Here is a 22,844-nt window from a genome sequence, read left to right on the forward strand (position 1 = left end):
ACCCCCACCTCTCTCTCCTCCTCCTTACCCCCACCCTATATAAATCCATATCCAGCGGCCTCTGGCAAACTTTCATTCATTTAGTGATCACACCTGCGTGGTTAAAGTGATATATTTAATTTGGTACATTCTCCCTTTTTTCCCTGCAATGTTTTTATTTTGTGCTGCACTCACGGTAGCCAGGGCTTTCATTAATATTCCTTTTCCTTCATAAATGTAGAGGTTTTTTTTTTCCAGCTTAAACACTTTAGTCAATTGACTTGTGTCCAACCCGTGCAATTTTTTTTACTTTTTTTTGCTTCTGTTCACAGGTCCATCCAATGAAGCAGAAGGCTTCTGTTCTGTTGAGTTACTGGAACATGCCACAAATGTAGACTGGTGATGATGAATCTTAACTTTTTTTTCTTTTTCCACTTTTTTTCTCCTCAGATTTTGAGAAGAGGGGGAAGAAGGATGGCTGTCCTGAACTGGATCAGTTTCTTTGTCATGTGGCAAAAACCGGAGAGACGATGTGAGGTTTGAGGCCGGATTCATTCTGTTGAAAATGATGGAAGAACTGCTTATTTTCCCTCAAAGCTAATCCATGCTGCGCCTGCTACCTCTTGTTGTTTTCAAAACATATTGCCAGAGGCAGCAATGCACGTCTTGCTGTCATGTTTGGCGTATAATATAATGCACACATTATAATTGACAGTTGCATTCATGTTCATAGCGGCAGAATAGAGGAGTTGGGGCATATGGACTTGTACTGTTAAGTTTGCCTTTCATAAAGTGGGGTGATTTTGGGAACCTGACAACAGGATGGAACAGGTGTTTTGGCTCGTTTAGGAACTGCCATAAGTAGTGCAGCGACGTGGATACAGAAAAAAGTTACACACTAACATGTTGCTGTTGTCAACTCTGTCCATTTAAGTTATTTTCATCTAGATTATGCAAGTTTCCTTTATAAAGTCTCTTGTGTTTTTTTATTTTTTATTTCATATTCAATCACTTGGAAGCAGATCTGTTAAAGCATCATTTATTCTGGCTTTTTTTCCCTCCAGCTTTGAATATCATTGGTATAGGAAAAGCAGAGTACATGATTTTGTCTTGTGTTGATCTATTATGCTTTGCAATGTTTTCAGTCATGGATACAGACTGCCCAGAAGGGCTTTCAAATTCTTTTTTTTTTTTTTTTTTCGTTTCACATGGCAGAGAGCTAAAATGATTACCCCAAGGTCACTTGGAGAGTTGACACCAGAGTTCATCTGTTCGAATTGTCACTTCACCTCCACTTTTGTTTATTTGACACACAATAATTCTTAGACAAAGGGCAAAGTCATGGACTAGTTAAATTAGAGGTATCTGAATAGTATTGCTATTAATTGTGCTTGTAGTAACAGTGCAAATTTCCAAATGATTGTTTATAAAAACAAACACATTTAGTGTCTTTAAAACTCTGCGTATGGGGTGATTCATTAAAGTCCTATGTAGGCTATCTTCGATTGACTTAAATCTGAGTTAATGTCGCATTGAGCGTTAACTCTACACAGACCTTAAATAATAACTTAAGTGGGAATATGATTTCTACACTTAGTTTCTGGCAGTGATAGAATAATGATTTGTTGCAGTGAAAAGCCACACTAAAGGTGCATCGTTCATAATGGTTTCCTTTCCACATCTGCCACTTCTGCTGCTCTCACCTTAAACCTCTTCCCCCTCACTTTCCTTACCTGTGGACGTCGCTCGGGCTTGGTATATCTTTTCTCTCCACCTCGAGTCAAAGCTTAAACAGTCGCACTTACCAACTATCATGGCCCAGCACTGCCATCCGTTGGCACTTACAGCCACCTTCTCTGTCTCCTAACATACCACTTTGATCAGGGGTGCGCAAGATTTTTCAAGGTGGGGGCGCTCTTCCCCAAGGCATTTAAATTAAATGCTGTGGGATCACGTGAGGCCTCTGCCACTTCCCTTGCCTTGTCTTCGGCAGCATGTGAAACGACGCCGCAGGGTGAAACCACATGGGGGGGGCCCTTGGTGTCATTTGACGCTGACGACAAGGTAAGGAGGAGGGCGAGTGCAGGCAGGGGCGCACAGGGGAAAAAGTTTGTGCACTCCTGACTTGGATAAGCTCTCCTGGTCAGGGACTTTATTTTTGTTTATTGCACTTACTGTATTATTATTTCCAGTAATGTATTGTCTTGTAAAGCACTGGTGGAGCTACATGAATAACAATATGCATACATAGGAACACTTATTTAAAAGGCCTTTCTATTCTGCTAGGAATCATTAAGGGACAAGCTAATGGATGCACATCTGGGTTACTAGAGTATTCCTTTTTTTTTTTTATCGTTTATTTGTAAAGCGTCAATATATTCCACGATGGGGTACCGAGGTTTGATAATTGCATGAACGGTTACATACAAATATGGACAAGCATGCACAAACTGATACAAAGAGGGCCCTGCTTGTGAGAGCTTACAATCTAGAGCAGTGTTTGTTTAACCTTCTTTTTTTTTTTTTTTTGCTGAAGGAGCCCTATAATTATATTGTGAAATGCTGCGGCACCCCAACCCTCTCTAATAGCGCGTCTGTGATCAGATGCATTGTAAATTCTTCTGTATTTAGTACAATTTTCAAATTGCCTGAAAATTGTAGAGGTGCCCGGGGAGTCCAATGGTTCCTAGAAATGGCTGTTAAAATAACCCACTGGTATAGAGTATGGTGCCAGCACGCTTCTAAAATGAGAAAAGTTAGCAGCAGTACTACAATTGCGCAATAGGAGTTGTGAATTCCTGACCTTAACTAAGCACTGCTTTGGTTTATTAAACGTTTTGGAAGTGTTACTGCATTGGATCTTGTCCAAGGAATGCTTCGCAACAATATCAGTCACCCAAAGAAAAGCTAAAGTGTAATGACTAGAGGGGGGAAGGGTGGCATGATTGCACGATTTAGGGTACTCTTATCCTCATCTCCCACATTACTTTGCACAGCCTAATGTCACTGAAGTATTGGGTGTAAAAAAGGGCAAGATCGTGGATGTAAATATTTATATTGCTGTAACTATCCACAGATATTGCGATTTAAAGAAGCAATCCAAGCTTCCTATTGGTCAATTTGACAGGGAAGCTGAAGGTGATGCCGACAACACCTTCTGAGCTCTGTCTCTGGAAGCAGGCGGTCCCCACAGCTGAAATTATTGGGTTTCAGCTCCTGCTTTTGGTTGCAAGTTGTAATAATTGATTCTGTATTTAGCATGTTCTGGTACTTTCAGAAAATACAGTTGTGTGATTTATGGGGCATTTGAAGTTACGGAGAAAAATCTCGTCCTCTACAAAATGCAATTCTGCATTATTTTGAGGCGATAAGAATTGCTCTAACTTACCTTTTCGTGAAATGTTTTGATATCAGCAAAATATTAACTGCTCAATCTTGTATAAAAATAATATTTGTAGCAATTTAAAGATGTTTTTTCACCAAAACATCTTGCATTGTAAGCTGTTGACAAAATAAATAGTGCTGTATGTAGCTTGTGGTTGCAATCTGTTAAAATGCATTTATTGTTAACTCATGGGTACATTCCAGCAATTTATTCAGAACCACATGTAAAGCTGCGTAGCTAAATAGCAGAGATGAGCATGGCTTTTTATGTATTAAAAAATCACCTAAATATAGTCTTAAGATACTATATACATACCCCTTAAACAACGTCATATGGCAAGAACGTCACCTTAAAAACACTGAGGGTGATCCAGCTCCATGACGTCACTGTTACGCCCCTAGACATGTCCCCCTGCGGCGGTGGCGCATCTAGCATGACGTCACGGACACGCATGCCTCCGCGCGGGCGTAGGCAGGATGGACCTGCCCTAACAGCTAGTTAGGCTAGACCTTTGCAATTAGGACTGCTTTGTTTCATTAGGAGCTGTTCAATCGTTGGGCTATTTTATTCTCTAATATGTAAGCAGTGCTTTGCAATGAGTGATTTACTGGCCTAGGTTGACATCAATTGAAGATTATAATAAAGCTACAAAGATTATTGAATGAGATTAGGGCTGCTAACAGTGTGGCAAAGCACATTAAACCTTAATGGATAACTTGGATGAAGATGTAAGTATTCTCAGGGCTTTTCAACTGGCGACTTGTGGTCTGAATCCAGCCCATGGAGGGCTTTGGAGTGGCCCCTGGCTTGTCCAGTCAATTAAGTGCAATTTGTTCACCCCCGACACTCGCTTGTAATATAAAGTCATGTAAATTTGTTGCAATTATTAGCCTTCAACATTTGCCCAGCATTCTTTAAATGTGTTGATTGACCATTAAATTACTCTTGTGGCTTTTCTACTCCAATATTTTCTTCCGAGCTATGTGAAGCTTGTTTTAGAGCTCTTTATTAGTGTTAAGATTTCAGAGTAACAAGATATACGGTCTTGGTGTATTATATTATGTCACTTTCTTGGAGCAAAAGGCTTACACTTCCTTGTGGTTACCCATTATTTTGGCTAGAGGTTTACTTCAAACCTGTGACAGAATTGGTTAACATTATGGGGTGTCGTACTGTTTGCATTATGTTAAACTTTAACTTTGAAATGATTGCATGATTGATTTCCATAGGTTCACTATATACATAGATTTTCCTTAAAATTGTCCACATTCTGTGACTTGAAATCAACATGGTTTTTATGTGAAATTGACTCTACTTTAAAAGTATTTGTAATACTAAATTAGAACTTGCTTTCAGGTTTTGTTTTGGAGCACTGTATTTTTCTGTAGTATGACTAGATTGGTACTTTAATAAAAAGTTACTATGTAAATTACAGATTAGGGACACCAAGTCTGTTTGAGTAGTAAAATTGAAGTTTAATTGGAAAATAATTACTCAAATGTGGACCATCAGATAGTCAAATGTATTTACCTGTTTATTTTCTATTCATAAAGTAATTTCTTTTAGCTGTAGAAATAAATTAATCCGTAAACCCTGATTGAACGTGCTCCGATAATGTTCAATTTTGTGTATATTTTGTTTCATTAATAGAAGTGTACAGTAGTAAACGATCATTTAGCCGGATTACTTTTCCCTCTTCTAGAGTTCCGTGGCCCCAATTTAAAGATTACTTCATGTTTAAACTAGAGAAAGTGATGGATGATTTCAGCACCTCTGCGCCTGAACCAAGAGGGCCTCCAAACCCCAATGTGGAATATATTGCTTTTGACGAAATGAAGGAAAGAATACTTAAAATTGTCACTGGTTTTAATGGGTAAGTACCAAGTATCTGAAGTTGTCCTATTCTTGCAATATTCCCATCTAAATGTTCCTGCAGACTAAAATGGTATAAAAGTAATTTATTTTCTGTAGTTTAAAGCAGCCATCCACGTTGCAGCTCCAGCGACCCGCTGCTTCCTGAGATGCTTACCTTTTGTAGCGGTGCCGGTATCTCTGGCAGGTTTAAAGGTTCTGGTCACGCTGGCCAATAGGAACCCGCAACCGATGACATCACGGCTTCCTGTAGGCCTGTGGGACATTTAAAAGCCACCAACTGTTAGGCATACAATTTCTCTGACTGCTTTGGTGGTTCCATATAGAATTTGTATGTGCAGTTAATTCAAGACTCTCTTTAACTAACAAATGTTGGTTTAAAACAACTGATCTAGATTATTGAACATGAGTATTACAATGAACTACTTGGCTGGCATCTAAAAAAAAAGTCCCTTGCTGTCAGAACCTTAAGTGTGTTTCGACATTTTCATGTTGGTTTGTAAGCATGCAACTTAGTTGCTTATTCGCCAATATTTGACAATGTGTTTTCTTACTTGATATTCTTGCATACCATTAAAAAAAGAGGGGATTCCTATAGGCAGAAGCTGGTCTTTGAGACAGTGACAACTACAATTGCAATGCTCAGATTTACAGCCTATTTGCAGTTTTGTTCTAACTTTTTCTTTATTGTGCTGGCTAAAAATCGAAAGTCAAGAGCACTTCAAATGCCAATAACGACATACTGTATGTGAGCTTTCTAATCTTACAGGAAGAGTAATGGTGGCGTGGGCAGTTTTTGCAAACAGATGTTATTGTGAACAGTATCATTCATGTCGAGAGCAAAACAAAAATGGTAGACGGCTCTTAATATATTAGTACAATCACTGTGCGCAGGGTGCACAAGGAACAGGGGGGGACCCAAATTCCCCCCCAGAACAATATCCAAATACCAACTAGAGTCCCAGCACTCACTGACTAAGGGAAAAATGATCAAAACAAGGTATATGCCAAAATGAAAATTATTTAATGCAAGCACAAGATAGTACAAATAAACTCGGAGCGATGTCGCACACGCGGGTAAATAGTAATGGACCCTAAATAAAGGTGGTAAGGGGAAAAGAACACAGGGAGTGGGGGAGACAATGGATACGGTGGGGGGGGGGTCAACGTTTCGTGGAGAAGACCCCTTCCTCAGGCCCGTTCCCTCCTTATCCATTCTCCCCGTGTCCCTGTGCTTTTCCCCTTACCACCTTTTATTTAGGGTCCATTACTATTTACCCGCGTGTGCGACATCGCTCCGAGTTTATTTGTACTATCTTGTGCTTGCATTAAATAATTTTCATTTTGGCATATACCTTCTTTTGGTCATTTTTCCCTTAGTCAGTGAGTGCTGGAACTCTAGTTGGTATTTAGTATAATTCATGTCAATAGTGTTTCTTCCACTTGTATCCCTGTTATGTGCTGCACCTTTTTACCAGAGGTGAAGAAAGGCCACAATTGAGCAATTGTAAACACGTGCGCGTATACAAAATGTCTGCATTACTTACTGCAACATTGACACCTAGTGGGAGATGCTCGAACTGCACCGTTTGTGGCAATTATTTTAACCCTGTAGTCTTGTTAAATCCAACTTTTTAAAAGAGCAAAAGGCAGCGGCTTTTTTTTCCCCTTTTCTCCATGCATCTATTTTGAAACGTGTGGTGTCCGGAGCTGAACTGTGCTCATTTCAGCTCCGGGGAGCCCCTACTTCCAGAGATATTTACCTCCGAACTAGGTGCCAGTAGCTGCCTGTCTCCGCATGCTAGGCTTTCAAGGTTTAAGCTCCTGCGTCACATGGGCCAATGGGAAGCCATTTCACCGGTGTGGTTCCTATTCTCCCACAGGGCCTGAGATCTCTGAACAGCAGACATATATATTGTGAACCCTGGTAGCCGAGGAGAGCTGTTACCGGCACCTAATTTGTATGCAAGTATCTCCAGAAGCAGGGGGCGCTCAGAGCTGAAATTAATGGGGTTGAGCTCCGGAGACCCCCTGCTTCAACTATATAGATCTATCTTGCAAAAAACTCTGCCACCTTGGATTGCTTCTTCAAGACCCTCTACTAATTGACACCAAAAATTTGAGCCATTTGGTGTGTGTGTGCTCCCACCTCCCTTTTTGTTTTTCTTTTTGCTCTCCAGTAATTCACGGAGTTACTTTCAAACAAGCTGCTTTGTATTTCCTATAGCCTGTCACCTATTCTTTGAAATGTGTCTACTGTTATGATTCGTTCTCCAGGCCTTATGAATGTAGATTCTCTGACTTGTTGCTTTTTTCAGTTGAGCCTAAATGTCCACAGCCGTTCGATATTAAATTGGGAAACAGAACATGTTGCATGAATGTGTTTATGTGACTTTAGTTGCAATACCTATGATTTTAAGTCTGGCGGCTTCTTTGATCTTTACTAGTTACATTATTGGTTACTGCTAGTAGTTGAAGTGGCTTTGTGACACGGATACTGTCTGGTTTTAAAAAGATCTTCATGTATCACTTTATATACATATAGCAGTATTACACGTGACATAATAATGTAACACATAATGGGAATAAGCGCTTCCTACATAAGTAACATTAGGAAAAGGAGTCCCTGCCCCAAAGAGCTTACAATCTACATTTATTAAACTTTGTTGAACATTGGACAGTATCTAATAGATTTAAGCAAGATTGATGCTGTAAGAAATCAGAAGTCCGCCTTTCTAAAAAAAATTTTAAAAAAATTCTTAAATACCATAATTGTTTGTAAATAAAAAAATGAAAATAAAACAAAGATGCTCTAACCTACAGTATTGCTGGATGTTGGTAATTTATAGCTGTTGACATCTATTGTTCGTGTCCTAACTTTTTATTTTTTTTATTTCAAATTTTGAAACCGTGGATAAGAGCTGTCATTAATTTAACATAAAATGGTTGCATATAGTAGCATGCAAATAGCATCTTGGATATGGCAGTGGCCTAGTGCTACTTTAGGTGTTATGTTCCCAATGGTACATAATGGATGTACAGGTCTCCTTTGCCATGTATTCACTTTTTCACTGACATCTAGAAAATTCTAGTGGCTGCAAAGAGAATGAAGCAAAGTAACACCTTCCCCCTTTTTTTTTCTTTCTCTTCCCCCCCCTTCTACCTAGTACTCCTTTTACTATTCAACGACTTTGTGAGCTACTGACCGACCCCCGGAGGAATTATACGGGCACAGACAAATTTCTCAGAGGTGTAGAAAAGGTAATTTAACTTTTAGTTGTACTTTTTGCTGTTAAAACCCAGTCATGCGTTTTCTCGATGCTTCCTTTTGGCAATGTTTAGTTTAGTCAGTATTTCTCTATCTGCAGGTGTTTACCCAGGACCTTTTAACCTTCGTAAGCAGTTCTTGACCTTTTTTACGTTTGAGAAAAACTCAAATAACTTTGAATATCTTGACCATTATTATTATTTTTTTTTAAATATTTATTTTAACCTAATTGTGGATGTTTGTGTTTTCTCATTTGCATTCAGGACTTCACTGCATTTATTTTTCTCTTTGTAGAATGTCATGGTTGTCAGCTGTATATACCCTTCCTCTGAGTAAGTATTCAATCGCAAGTCTCGTTAGCATTAATTTGGGTTTATAGAAGGTAAAAGCAGTAGTCTCATTGCTGTCGGTTTACTTTAGGAACATGGTTACAATTTAAGTTGAGGCTGTTTTATGCATATTTAGTCAAACTATAAGAACCATACCATCAGTCAGAGGCGTAAAGGCAGCCATAATTCCATTCACTCCTGATTTTGAACATTCAACTGGGTAACTCTAAATTCTAAACTAAAACTGTTTTATTTTTACACTTGGGTCCTAGGTTTGCAAAAGCAAAACTTTTTATACACCCCTCCCTCCCTTCCCCATGTGCTACAAAATATAGATCTATTATCTTTTCTTCTCTACAACAGCTTTAACCATCAGTCTAAATGTAATGCTGCTCTTGGTGTCTTCTAGGAAAAACAATTCTAATAGTATGAACAGAATGAATGGCGTTATGTTTCCAAGTAACTCATCCGGTTACACAGAGAGGCAAGTTATTATGCATGTGTTTTAAGGTGCTGCATTGAATAAAACTAGAATCATTTTGCTGTTGTTGTAATCTCTATTTACAGCCTGTAGTAGAACAACCACACACAATACGACATTTGAATACTTTAAAAAATGTAAACTGTTAACTGGAAATGACTCCTTACTTTGCTTTTGTAGGTCTATAAATGGTCCCGGGACCCCAAGACCAGTGAGTCGGCCAAAGCTCTCGCTGTCGAGCCTCATGACGACCAATGGTTTGCCCGACGGCACAGAAAATAAAGACTCAGACTTGGAACAAACAGATGAAAAGGCTCACAGGTTATTTTTCACGCTTTGTTCACATCTTCATTAACAAAACCATTATCTCTCTGCTTTGTGGTCCGACGAGATATTACAAAGGAATGTGTGGCATGTCCCCTGTCACTTATTAAATGACGACGTAGTTCAGAGTTCTTGTAGCCGTGAGAAATGTAGATACGTTGTCAGTTGGTGATATATTTTAGGGAACTGACATTAAGGTCCTTCGTGGAAGGAAAGACGGTAAGCTGTATAAGGCTGAGTCCATAGAGACTTCAGCCGTGCGGAGGCTGAGGGAAAGCGGGTGCTTTCCCTGGCCTTAGTCCGTGGGCGTGTTGGGGGGGGGCCTGTGACGTCACGGAGCTGGTTCGCCCTCATTGGGCGAACCGCTCACGTGACATGCGCTGCCCTCCGGCGAGCTCAGAAACTAAAGATTTGTTAAGACACACGCTTCCGCAAGCGTGTGCGAGCCCCTGCTAAAGCCGCTCTCATTGCGGCTGCAGGGGCTCACTGCCGAGCAGCAGCGCGGGTCAGCGCTTAGGCGCTGACCATGCCCGAGGCCTAAGCCATCATTTCAACTATGAAAAGTTGGCGTACATGGGGCTTTTTTTTTTTAATTGAGTAGGTTGCATGCTGGCAAAACAGACATTTTCTGTTGCTCTTCCCCTAGAAGGTATCGCAACGTAAAGAATATATTTTATTTATAAAATGTTTTACCAGGAAGTAATTGAGTTACCTCTCGTTTTCAAGTATGACCAGGGCACATAGTTATGATGACAAATACATGGTTACAAATACATAGTTACGTTAAGTGAACAGGGTTATATATTATATACAAGACATTGCATGCACAGTTAAAAATAGAGTAATAATCGCCGAAGAACAGAGCACTACTGGCCTATAATGCCCTGACTGGAAGAGTTGAAGGCCCGAGACCTGAATTCTTCTGGGACTAGAGGAGAGAATTCCGTTTAGCAAGGAATGGTTGTGAGATTTCAGTTTTGTCCATGTGGGTTGGGAAATTAGTTGCCTTCGGTTAAGTGACTTGAGTTGTGTCTGGATTTTCTTGTTTTTAGTGTTGAGCCAAATGTAGTTGAAATCCCCAAGAACTAATAGCTAACTCTTCTCCTTCAGAGATGACATTGAGCCAAGAAACTTGGTGATATCAGAGACTGTAGTGGGGTGGTAGATGCCAGCTATCAAGACGGGCTTGGATAAGGGGAGGCAGATTTTGCCAGCTAAGATTTCTAGAGAGGGTGGGGTTGGGAGGTAATTTAGCAGCGTAAATGGTAAGGTGTTGTCTGCAATATAAAATAACACTCCTCCTCTCTCTAGCCTATCTTTCCTAGAAATGGAGTATCCCTGAATGGCAATTGTTGCATCGAGGGTGTTTTAGGGGTTAGCCATGTTTCTGTGAGAATGATGGCTTTGGGTTTATGCACCATGCCCTTAGTTCATCCAATTTGGGCAGCAGGCTCTGGGAGAGAGAGCGGCTCAGTGAGTAAAGGCACTGCATTTGAAGCAGGGGAACCTGGTTCAATTCCCGCTGTCGGCTCCTTGTAATCTTGGGCATGTCACTTTATCTCCCATATCTACATAGATTGTATGTTCCACGTAGCAGGGACCTGTGCCTGCAAAATGTCACTGCAACCTAAAAAAAAAAATAGAAGCGCTATAAAGCATAATAATAATAATAATAATAATAATAATAATAATAATACAACAGATGGACCTTTCTGGAATTTTAAGGGGGTATTCTGGGTTATGGGACAGAGTTGAAAAGGGAAGGCCTTGGTTAAGTGCAATATCCCTTGTTAAAGAGTGTAACAGGATAATTAGAAATTTGAGCAGCTTGCAAGTTGTAGATTTGTGATGGTTGCCCTTAGCATGAGCAGCGGTGCTGTGCTGATTTTCAGAGTTCTCCACCAACATTCAGTAGATAGTGCAGGGCTTTTGAGTAATCCAGGGTATGATGATAGTGGGTGTTGGCCAGGAAGGAGGAGTTTGTAATTGAACAGCTGAGATAATTAGCAGGTTCATTATCGGAGGTCTGTAACATTGCATGAAGCTGTTGTGAGCCGAGTGTGTGCAGAGTAAACAGCAGAAGTGGTGCCTTTTCCTTGCCAAAATGTTTTGCTACATTTGCAGTGCTAGTTGGGGTTTGCACTGGGATTTGGTGGGGTGGAGGTTACAGATGAATTGTGGAATTGACTTCAGAGGAAGTTTTTTTTATTTTTTAAAGACTTTCAAGTTCCGCTTACCAAATCGTTGCATAATAACATGGAAGGCAAACTTTCTTAAACCTTTCTCAGCTGGATGTGATTGGGTTTTGGCGATTTGAGCGATGTAGTTTATTATATATAATTATATGTATGTACACTTGGCGCAGAATAAAAATAAAGCTTTTGAAGACATACATGTTAATGGCTGTTTGTATATCTTTATACAGCGCCATCAATGTACATAGCGCTTCACAGCAGTAATACGTAACCTAATCATATAAATGACAAATAGTACAAATAACACATAATGGGAAGTGAAGTGATCCCATGTTTTTGCAATCCGCATCACCCCGCCACCCACCAAATTATGCTGCTACTGTTAACATTATTAAGGGGGGCTGAAAATGTAAATTTCAAATGGTCGATATGGCATAAAGATTTTTATTTTCATGCGCACAGTGATTCACCATCATCCAATGAAGGTTCCCCTCCGAGCACTGCAAAAAATAAACATGCAGAAGAAGACCCGGTGGAGGCAGAGGAGCACGAAGTAAAAAGACTAAAGTTTGACACAGAAGAGGAGGAGGAGGAGGAGGAGGAGGCGCAATCTGCCAGTCCGCAAGCTTCATCTTGCGAGGCTTCCACTGAGATGGCAGAGGAGGCAGAGGCGGTTTCTACAAGTGTTGATAAAGGAAAAGAAAGTTGTGATGCAGAAAACTCTGCGTGTGAAGGTATCTTTTCTGCAGCACAAATTACTTCTGCAAAGTCATCTCGTAATTGTTTTAAATACTTTGATTTGTGACTTATGGTTGTAGCAGATTTTCCGTTTTTCAATCTTTTTGATAACGTTTAATGGCACATAGTTGAGCCAAATACTAAGTGACTAAATTATGTAGGCACAAGACAGCCAGGAGAGTTCATTCTTTTAACCTCCCCTGCTTGAAGAGCAGAACATGAATCAAATGTAATGATATGCTTGTGCAGTATACAAATGAGGTTGTGCGCATATCATTCTTGTAGTACAAATTGAAGTTGTCACATTCTCCAAACGGGATCATATTTCAGTGTTATGATAAACCATTGCTGCTAGGTGCGTTTTTATTTATTTATTTTATATAACCATTCCATAGAAATCTTAATTTCATTTTTACACCATTAGATATTTCCATAGTTACTTTAATTTATTGAAATTTATATCTGTAAAATACTACTTTTAGGACTTTGGGAATGCTGACTTGGTATTTTAAAAAATGACTCCAGCATTCTTTCATCACTTGAGTATTTTGTAACAGAGGCGTGTACACAGTTTTGTTTACATCTTTTGATCAAAGAAGGATTTAACCCTGCTAACTACAGTAAACGCCATTTAAGGCGGTACCTACACTGAATACATCCATATTTCTTGTTCCGTGTACATCTTCACTATTACAAGAGATGGTGACAGGCAGTTGCTGAGAAGCAAGGCAACGTGGAATACGTAAGGGGACTTAAAGGGTTACATTAATGAAGCTTTAATCTATTTGGTGCAATAAAAACTGGCATGTACTAGAAATAAAATTCCCTTGCCATTCTGAAGGAAAAATTGCCCCCCCCCCCCCCCTATTGTTTGTCAGTCACACATGCACCACTGTCTCCTCTACAGAGGGATCTTCACACTACCACATTGTAGAAGTGTTTTATACCCATTTGTGAATTGGAGAATCACTGTAGTGCAGTTCTAATTGCATGACTTTTTTATTTTAATTGTTATGGATGGATATTTAGTTTGCCATGTTTCTGTGAGTTTGCTGTACCCTTTCATGCCGTGGCACAGACACCCGAGCTGTTTGCCTGCTTTGTATTTTACGCAGTGTAGTGTAAACATGGACACTTGTAATGGTCCTTTTGGGCACCCGTTTGCTTGTCAGCACTTCTGCTTACACAAATCTCATTCTAGAATCTCTAATGACATCAAGCGATTGTACTGCTGAAGAGGATGACAAGGACACCGCTGAAAGTGTAACTGTGAATGAAGAGACTCCTGAGGAGAGTCATCAGATGGAGTCCGAGTCTGAAGTGGAGAAAGGATTGCACCCTGAGGAGAGCGAGAGCACCACAGCGACAACTAGCACTGATACTGACTGCAAAGAAGCAGGATATCTGGGGTCCTTTGGCAGCAAGTCCCCTGAAATCCCACCAGAGTCGCCAATGGAAAACAGTGATGAAGCCACAGAAGCTGCGGAAGAACCGATGGAACAAGACTAATTGGCCTATTTAGACGCAGTATTTTCCATACAGCTCTTGGTTTTACACTGTATACAAATTTTATGTAACAAAGTGGACCTTTAGTTTTACAAGAGGCAGGTTGTAAACCACAAACTTCTCTGGAATAAAAACTGAATGAGCTTTATTTACCCTGTTTAAGAACTGTGAATTTCCGCTCCTTCAGTTCCTGCTTACCGCTGAATTATTGATTTGGTCAAATCGGTGGTTTGTGTATAGACTTTTTTTCTTTTTTTTTTTTATTATTATTATTTAGAAAACGTTTTTAAACTGGAAGGTTATAATTTTGACGACTCTTTGAGATTTCCACATTTGGTTAATATACAAAAGTTTGCTTTGTCTTGTCCCTCTGACTATTGCAGTCCATTTCAGCTTGCTCATAACTTCAATGTACAAAACGACAAGAGGGTTTCATTTTGGTCTCTGAATTTTCTCACTAAGCTATGACAAAGAACTGTTGAAAATGTAACACAGGAAAATAAAACTTTCAATATCTATAGAAAGCGTGGTGTGGGCCTAACCGATCACTCAGCAAAGATATTGTTTTTTTTCCTTTTTAGATCGACTAAAAAAAAAAAACTTTTCCTTTTCAAACCCTGGGATTTACAACATTGCAAAAATACAAATTTAAACACATTCCAAGAGATCCAACCACCCTACTTTTTTGTACATTTTTTTTGAGGTGCCAGTCTAAAGGTTTTCACTTTATTTATAAGAGAATGCGCTTATTGTTAGAAACTGTACTCCAAGCATTTACATCCAAGTTTTCGTGGGATGGATACTAGCAGACCTGAATGAAAACATTCAACAGGTACTTTCTTCTCATTAGTTTTCAAAGCATTGTGAGAACACATTACCTTTTTATTTTATTTTTTTTTATCCCCCAAGATTATACTTAAGTATGCAATTATATTGCGCTGATGCTCAGCTGTATTGAGAATTAATATATTTCTTTAGTTATGTACCTGGGCCGAGTGACTTCAGAGGTGCATTGAAATCACCATAATTTGTATTACATTTTGAAGTGAATTGAATATTTTTGGACATGCTACTTTGACAGCCAGTGATGTAACATCTCTCTGACCAGCTCAAAGCACAATTATTGCTCTTAACATTTTCTGACACCATCTATTTAAAGTCAATTAAACTGTTTAACCGTTGACAATTACTGGCTGCCAAATTTATACCCGTTTCTTCAACTATACCTTTTTGATATTTAGAATTTTTAAATTTCTGTAAAGTAGATTTTGTAGGATGTAACACGTGTTCACTGCCTTTTGTGAAACGGTATATAATTGTATAATTTCCGTGTGTAAACTGAATGTTTGGGCTTTCAATACAGTATTCATATGAAGCAATAAATATTAATGTTCTAAAATACTGGAGTACTTTTTTTTTATCAAATATATGCACCAAAAAAAAAAAAAAAGATTATTTGATAAAAGTAAAGTACACTTAAGTCTGCCGGCTTCTTTGTATCCTAATATGCTTTAAAAAGGCGTTTAATTTTCAATGTAAGTACAGTCATTGATTTTCTACGGTTACCCTTTTGCTATCTGAGGCCAGAAACGTATTTCCAAACACCGCTGCCTTGCGGTCACAAAATGGGTAAAAAAAAAATACAGAACCCCCCTCCCCCCTAGAAACATTACTTTAAAAACATAATTTCAAAGAAAATACAGGCACCGAGTATATATGGTAGTTAAGTAGGGTTTTAACATTTTACAGGAATCGAGCATTCTAGTGCATTTTATTTTAGGAGCAACATGCCAAATGACAACTTTTTAATTTGTTGATCAGTTCCATCTTAGACTGTGTTGAGTTCTTTGTGAAATGTCAATAAACATTTTCGTTTATCACCTGTGGCACTTGACATGTTTTTGTGCTAAAATGGAGCAGATTTTTGTGGTTTTCGATTTCTGAGGTTTTTTTTTTTTTTGTAATTGACCACGCAACTCAAGATCTGGAGATGCTCAAGCAGTAAATGCTGTGGCACTCTGGCACTGTGACCCACGGGCACTCAAAGGGTTAAGCAACACCTAGCTGGATTCACTGCAAGTGAATGGATTTGTCCAAGCTTAATGTACCACTTTGTGGAGAGTATTACAACTACACAACTGAACGTCTGGAGTTGAAACATCCTCTGTAGAATGTTTGCTATTTAACAACTCTGCCAAAACAACATCGTTTAACGAATGTAAGAGACCACTGCACAGGAACTCAAACGTTTCATGGATTCCTTGTTGCTTAGTTACATTAGTCAATCCTTTGTACATGGCAGAGTATTGTACACACTTTAAAGAATACAGGCAACAGGCAAAGTGTATCATGTATATAGTCCACCGAGAATTGGCAACATATGGACATTCATACGTCCACGCAAATTTCTTAATAGAAAATGCATATATACACGCATTTGTCTTTTGATATTACTGCTTATTTGGTTACACTTTAAATAGAATATTCATACGGACAGTCTTTTTTAAATTTATTTTGCATGCCCTCTTCTGAAGCTCAGCTGAGTGAAACGCACATCGGGTCCTTATAACATCGTGGCTTGTTTGATGTCACTGACGCAACCTCTTGTGAGGGACATGGTTCTTCTAGTGAGGTTCTGTCCCCTGATGTATCTAGTGCACAATTCATGCTGTGTATTAGGAATGCTGTTATGCAATTATAAAAGCTATTAGTGTGTCTGTCCTACCTGAGTGACAGCCTTGGGAAGTAGTATGTGACATCTCATTAGGCTACTATTCGTCCCTATGTTTACTCTGTAGTGGTGACTTAGAGGCAATGACTGTCGGGTATTCACCACATCAGGCTTTGGTGTACTCTGCCTTTCACAGTAGTCACCTCACTGATATTTTCACTATTAATTTGGGATCTCATCCCTTTTTGTGTTTGAATAAATGTTGTTTCTAATTTTTTTTTTTATACGAGTGAAGTCGACCAGTGATCTTTTCCTGCTATTGGTGCTGATATATATATGTGTGTGTGTGTGTGTGTGTGTGTATATGTATATGTATATGTATATATATGTGTGTGTGTGTGTGTGTGTGTGTGTGTGTGTGTGTGTATACACACACACACACACACACACACACACACACACACACACACATATTTTATATATATATATATATATATATGTGTTCGACAAACCTATACATTTGCTCGCCCCGGGCGAGTGGATTTAACCCCCGGGCGAGTAAATATTGGCCCAAGCAGCACACGTTTGGTACTAGGTGGCGAGTAGATTTTTTTTTTTTTTGTGGCGAGTAGATTTTTTGGTGATTTGTCAACCACTGTGTGTGTGTATATATAGATATATATAGATATAATATTCTACATTTTTTATATGCACGACTCTTCTGCCCTGTTCTAATTTTAATTAAAAACTGATATCAAGCTACCGCTCAAATATTGTCAGTTTTTGTAAACTACCCCGGGCTGGCATTAAGCCCATCTTGCATTGTAAGTAATGGTCACTATATGCACAGGCAAGATAAGAGTTGCCAACCTAGAATAGGTGATTGTACAATTTGTTAATATATTAACATTTAGAAGCCCAAGTGGACAAAATCATGGGCTAAACATGTCCTGCTGGCAACTTTGACCGCTTAATATTTGCACATACGGATGTTGTGTCTTTATTTGTATGGTGTTAGTTGGGTGTTACCTCCTTTAGGTGACTGGCATTATTTTGCAATGCATTGGTAGACTCGGGTTTCCGAGGTCAAATAATTTTCTGCTGTAGGGTTTTGTAAGAAATCTCGGTCCAAACCATGGAGTAGAAAATTGTCGCTGCTCCCATCCCTGCTCACTGCCATGGTTAGCGCTGACTTCCCCAAGTTACCGCTTATTTGTATGACTAGGGATATTTAACAGAGTTAACACCATTTTTGTGCGTGCAAATAAAATGAATAGTTCCTAGTCACTACGTCACCAATTCTAAAAAATAAATAAAAAATATAGCGATCCTATTACTTGGCGACGCCGAAATTAACACTGTGATGTCTGAATTTTGTGACTAGGCCAGGGGTGCGCAAACTTCTGGTGCTTGCGCCCCCTGACCTGCTCTCCCCCAGTGCTCGCACCCCTCTTTACCTTTGTGTCGGCGTTACGTCAGTTGACGACGCGTCGCCCGAAGCCAGCTTTATCAAGGTAAGTGCGTTACAGAGAGGAACAGCGCGGGGCCTCTGTAACCGCCATGCCCCCCAGTTTGCGCACCCCAGCTTTAGGCCCGGGATGGCCAACTCCAGTCTTAAAGGGTCACCAACAGGTCAGGGTTTCAGGATATTCGTGCTGAAGCAGGAATATCCTGAAAACCTGACCTGTTGATGACCCTTGAGGACTGGAGTTGGCCACTTCTGTTGACCATTGTTCACTTCTGACACGGTAAGAACAATGCTGTATGTTATGTGAATTATATGCTAGTGAAGACATTTAAACAATATTTCAGCCATGGCATTTCATTTAAGATATTCTCCATTTCAAGTTTCATTTTCTGTACGAAGAAGCAGTTGTATGAGGTTAAAAGCTTATCAATATAATAAGTAATAATTCTCTTTGATTTATAAATTACAAATACAGTTAATCATCTCTACCCCCCCACCCACCCCAGGACAGTGAAATAAATAATTCTTGTGAACATGGATTTCTTTAAGATTTAAGTTCCTCCAGGAACAATTACACCGATTTTTATCATTGTCGCTCTCTAGTTGTGAAAAAGCAGGGTGTTGTATATAAGAGGTCAAGTAAACCTGAATTTTTCTTTGTGTTGAAAAAACTATATTAGGGAGATTATTCTCTCTGTTGCAGAAGTGACCAGTCCGCACCGTGGTTGGCTGAGAAAGGCTTATGACTTGAAGGTCGGTTTCCGGACTTTATAGAATTAAACTCAAGGTAAATGAGGGCATTTTGAGAGCATGGAGTTCCAAATTGTGCAATGTTTTCGAAGACCACTAGAGTGAGCTGTGGGTTTGTGAATGAGTGGAAAGGTTATAATCTAATATAATCATATTTCCTTCCTCTATAGTGCTTGTGTAGGCACAATGAGTCCCTGTCCCAAATAGTTTGCAATCTAATTATATGGTGCTTGAGGTGACACTGGGGTTTGAACCAGGTTCACTGGCAGTGTTCCTATAGCTAAACTAGCATCTTCTTAATATATTTTGTACAGCACATATTGCACTTGTGAGCACATCCACATCTCAGACAGGTCTGCAGCCCTGCCTTTCTTTCCCCATTATCTCTTAGCATACAGTGCTGCCACTGCAGCCAGGGATTCTGGGTAATGACATGCAAATGAGCACAGTTACTTGACAATGTCCCCCTAAGGTGATGAATATGGTTATAGGTGGGATGCTGCCTAGGTTTATTTTTTACGCAGGTGTTCTCTGAAGATGAGTGGCATTAATTTAATCTCTGGGGGGAAACAAAATGAAGGTTTAAATATCCCGCAGCACACGTGCCAATAGGAGGCTGTGACGTCATCCGCCACGGCTTTCGTGTGAAGCAAGAGGCAGCACTTCTAGAGGTAGGTGTCCCGGGGAGCAGGGAGTTCCCGAGGCTGACATTTACACCATGCTGCAGAAACATTCAAACAAATGGGGTCATTGGATGAATGTCCCTTTACATTTTTAACGCATGTAAATAAGATTTCAGATTTTTGACGGTAATCTCATGTTTTTATAGACTTTTGTTATGCTCTTTTTCTAGCGATTTTCACCATTCAGCACTACAGAGCTATCTGTTTGGGACTGTATTATTTTATGAGCATAGGTTTGCTGCCTTATGAATGTATATAATTGTAGCAATGGAAAGCACAGGTTTTTTTTTTCTTTTCTTTTTAAAATACCACGCGGCTTTAAAACTACATTATTTAATGTCAGGGAATTACGAGGTTGGTTGAGATGGACATTTCCCCAAATTATTTATTTTTAATAGATAAACTCTTCACTCTTGTGTTCTTATTGGAAACTAATTGAGGATACTTGGATGCTGCCAAATCCGAAAATAATTCCACAAATGTTCAGTGGGATTTCCTACAGCAACTTCTGCTGCCTGGAGTTTCACTTGCTCTTAACCAGGGGTGCTCAACTCCAGTCCTCTAGCGCCCCCAACAGACCAGGTTTTCAGGATATCCCTGCTTCAGCACAGGTAGGGTTGCCAGGTGGCTTCTACAAAAATAGTGGACACAATGGTGAAAGATGCGACACGCTCAAAAAGTCGTGGGGGAGGTATGTTATTTATAAACGATCTGACCGTTATGTCATTTTTTTCCCCCACTCCAAGTATGCACCAATTTGCATCATTTAATACTCTATTTTGTAAAAAAAAACAATTCTGGGGCGGGGTTTGGGTATTGAGCTCCCTACCAGTATTTTATATGAGATGGAATATGAAATGGTGCAAATTGGTGCAAAATACACCCCCCCCCCAATATATCTAAAAATACACCCCCCAATACATCTAAAAATACAGACTTACCGTGGGGAGGGTCTCAGGCCGAGCCCGGTGGCTGCGAGGGGCCCCGCTGCTGGTCCTGTAGATGCGGCCGGGCCCTGGCTCTCCACCTGCGGGCCTCCCTCACCGACTGTCCCACGCCGAGCTTCTGACTGGCGTTTGCCGGGCCTCCCTCTCATGCTGGTGCGCGCTGGAAGATGAGACCAGCCTATTTCTGGCGCGCGCCAGCGTCAGAAGCTCGGCACGGGACAGTGTGAGGGAGGCCAGCAGCTGGGGGGAGAGCCGGGGAACTGGCAGCACCTGCTTTGTCCGGACGCCGGGCCATGGACACTTGTCCTGGTTCTCTTCCCCCATGGCGACCCTGCTCGGGCTGCCCACCGCCACGTTCACAGAGATAATACCAGACACACACAGGGTCCAGTTACCGCTCATTTTCTACCGGGACGCAGTACCGGTCACTCCATTTAAAAACCGGTCACCTGGCAAGTAGGTGCTGGTAACCGCTCTGCTCGGCAAGCAGGAATCACGCAATAGCCGCTGTTCAAAGGTCCCGCGCCCTGCGGGCCAATAGGAAGCCGTGACGTCATCAGGTGCGGTTTCCTATTGTCCCGCGGGACGCAGTAGCTTTAAACTTTAAAGCCCAGCTAGCTCAGCCAGAGCGGCTACCGGCACCTACTACGAAGGTAAGTATCTCCGGATGTAGGGGTCCCCGGAGCTGAAATGAATGGGGTACAGCTACGGAGACCCCCCCTGCTTCCATCCTGGGGAAAAATAAATGCTTGCACTGCTCCTTTAAGTGTTTGTAATGGCCGGGGAAATGTGATAACCAATAGTGTGATCATTACAATAAGGTACCAAGCCACCCAGCCATTTCTAATGATGTAGTCGGCATTTCTTCCGCAGCGACGGGTGCCAATCAGAAGACCCTAAAGTGTAACTTTTATACATTTTCTTCAAATGAGGTGCGTTTCCCATTTTATGTTTGTGAGGAATCTGGACGTTTTTGAGAAATAACGTTGTTTTTTTTTTTTGCCTGGAATGTGTGTGAAAAGGAGAAGTTAAAAGAAAAGCTAAACGTACTGAATATCGTGAAGAGAATAGCTGAATACTATCGCGCTTATGATAATAACATGAAAGGGATTGTTGACATATTAAAGCAGCAATTTCCACCAAAAGACAAAAAAATGAAGTATTAATACAGCAGTTGGTGCTGATTTTTCTTTCCTTTTCAAAGCTGTTTTCATTATTCAAATCTGATGCCTCGTTCAGGAGATATAAGCGGTTGAAATATTAAGTTTCCGGGAGGTTAAAATGGACCTCTGCCCAGGGCCCAGTGCAGGTTAGAAGTTACCATGGTAACCTCAGAAGCTACAGATTTTTTTTTTATACTAGAATTTTTTTTTTAAATGGCTCAAGGGGAAAGATATTAACATTATATTAGTTACACTCAGATAGACTTCTGGGGGGAAGTACGGCTTTAATATAATCTATTAGTTTATATTGTAATGATTTACGTCTTGATTTTTATTCTTGTTTTTGCTGAGGTTTTCACCTGTTTGTTATTTCAATGCCATTATCAGTTACCATGGGAACCTGGGTTTGAAGGTGTGTGGATGGCAGTGGCCATTTTATTTCCCCGCACTGCAAATTCTAAGCAAACAATATCTGCAAAATTGAAAAAGGGCGTTGACGCTAAACACAGAAGCAAAATAACTTCACAATGGCAATGTATTAATTACATAGTTACATAGTAGATGAGGTTGAAAATAGACATCCTTCCATCAAGTTCAACCTATGCTAAATGTGGACGACAGATACTTTATCCTATATCCGTACTTACAGTATATTGAACCAGAGGAAGGCAAACACAAAACTCCAGTGACATATTATCCAATGATATCTCATAAGGGGAAAAATAAATTCCTTCCTAACTCCGAATTGGCAATCAGATTACTCCCTGGTTCAACATTCTTACTATGTTCACTTATTTGGTATATCCCTGTATACCTTTCCTTTCTAAAGAGATGTCCAACCTTTTTTTGAACAAATCTATTGTATCTGCCATCACAGTCTCCATGGGTAATGAATTCCACATTGTAACTGTTCTTACTGTAAAGAACTCTTTCCTTTGTTGCTGGTGAAATCTTTCCTCCAACCTTAAGGGATAACCCCATGTCGTATGTACTGCCCTTGGGATGAATCGTTCTTTTGAAAGCTCCCTGTACAGTCCCTGAATATATATATATTTGTATATAGTTATCATATCCCCTCTTAGATG

At 40.1% G+C, this 22,844-nt stretch overlaps 1 protein-coding gene and 1 long non-coding RNA gene across 3 annotated transcripts in view; one reads left to right on the forward strand and one right to left on the reverse strand.

Moving 5' to 3' along the window:
- Positions 1 to 102: 102 nt before the first annotated feature.
- LOC142468150 (uncharacterized) overlaps positions 103 to 22,844 on the reverse strand; it is a 45,441-nt gene continuing 22,699 nt past the window's right edge. The window contains exons 2-3 of the long non-coding RNA XR_012788589.1: positions 5,394 to 5,491; positions 103 to 535 (exon numbers count right to left, since the gene is read on the reverse strand). This is a non-coding gene — a long non-coding RNA (uncharacterized LOC142468150). The remainder of the gene's footprint in view (positions 536 to 5,393; positions 5,492 to 22,844) is intronic.
- Positions 352 to 15,957, forward strand: PPP4R2 (protein phosphatase 4 regulatory subunit 2). Of its 2 annotated transcripts, none has more exons than XM_075574334.1 (8): positions 352 to 511; positions 5,067 to 5,237; positions 8,404 to 8,497; positions 8,799 to 8,836; positions 9,243 to 9,317; positions 9,495 to 9,635; positions 12,296 to 12,567; positions 13,773 to 15,957. In XM_075574334.1, the coding sequence occupies exons 2-8, from the start codon at positions 5,098 to 5,100 to the stop codon at positions 14,078 to 14,080; spliced, it is 1,068 nt and encodes a 355-aa protein (XP_075430449.1). In that variant the 5' UTR covers positions 352 to 511; positions 5,067 to 5,097; the 3' UTR covers positions 14,081 to 15,957. The 2 variants fall into 2 exon arrangements, with proteins under 2 accessions (XP_075430449.1, XP_075430450.1); XM_075574335.1 differs by having other exon boundaries at positions 408 to 516.

This window comes from Ascaphus truei, chromosome 17, assembly GCF_040206685.1.
Source record: "Ascaphus truei isolate aAscTru1 chromosome 17, aAscTru1.hap1, whole genome shotgun sequence".
NCBI classification, from domain to species: domain Eukaryota; kingdom Metazoa; phylum Chordata; class Amphibia; order Anura; family Ascaphidae; genus Ascaphus; species Ascaphus truei.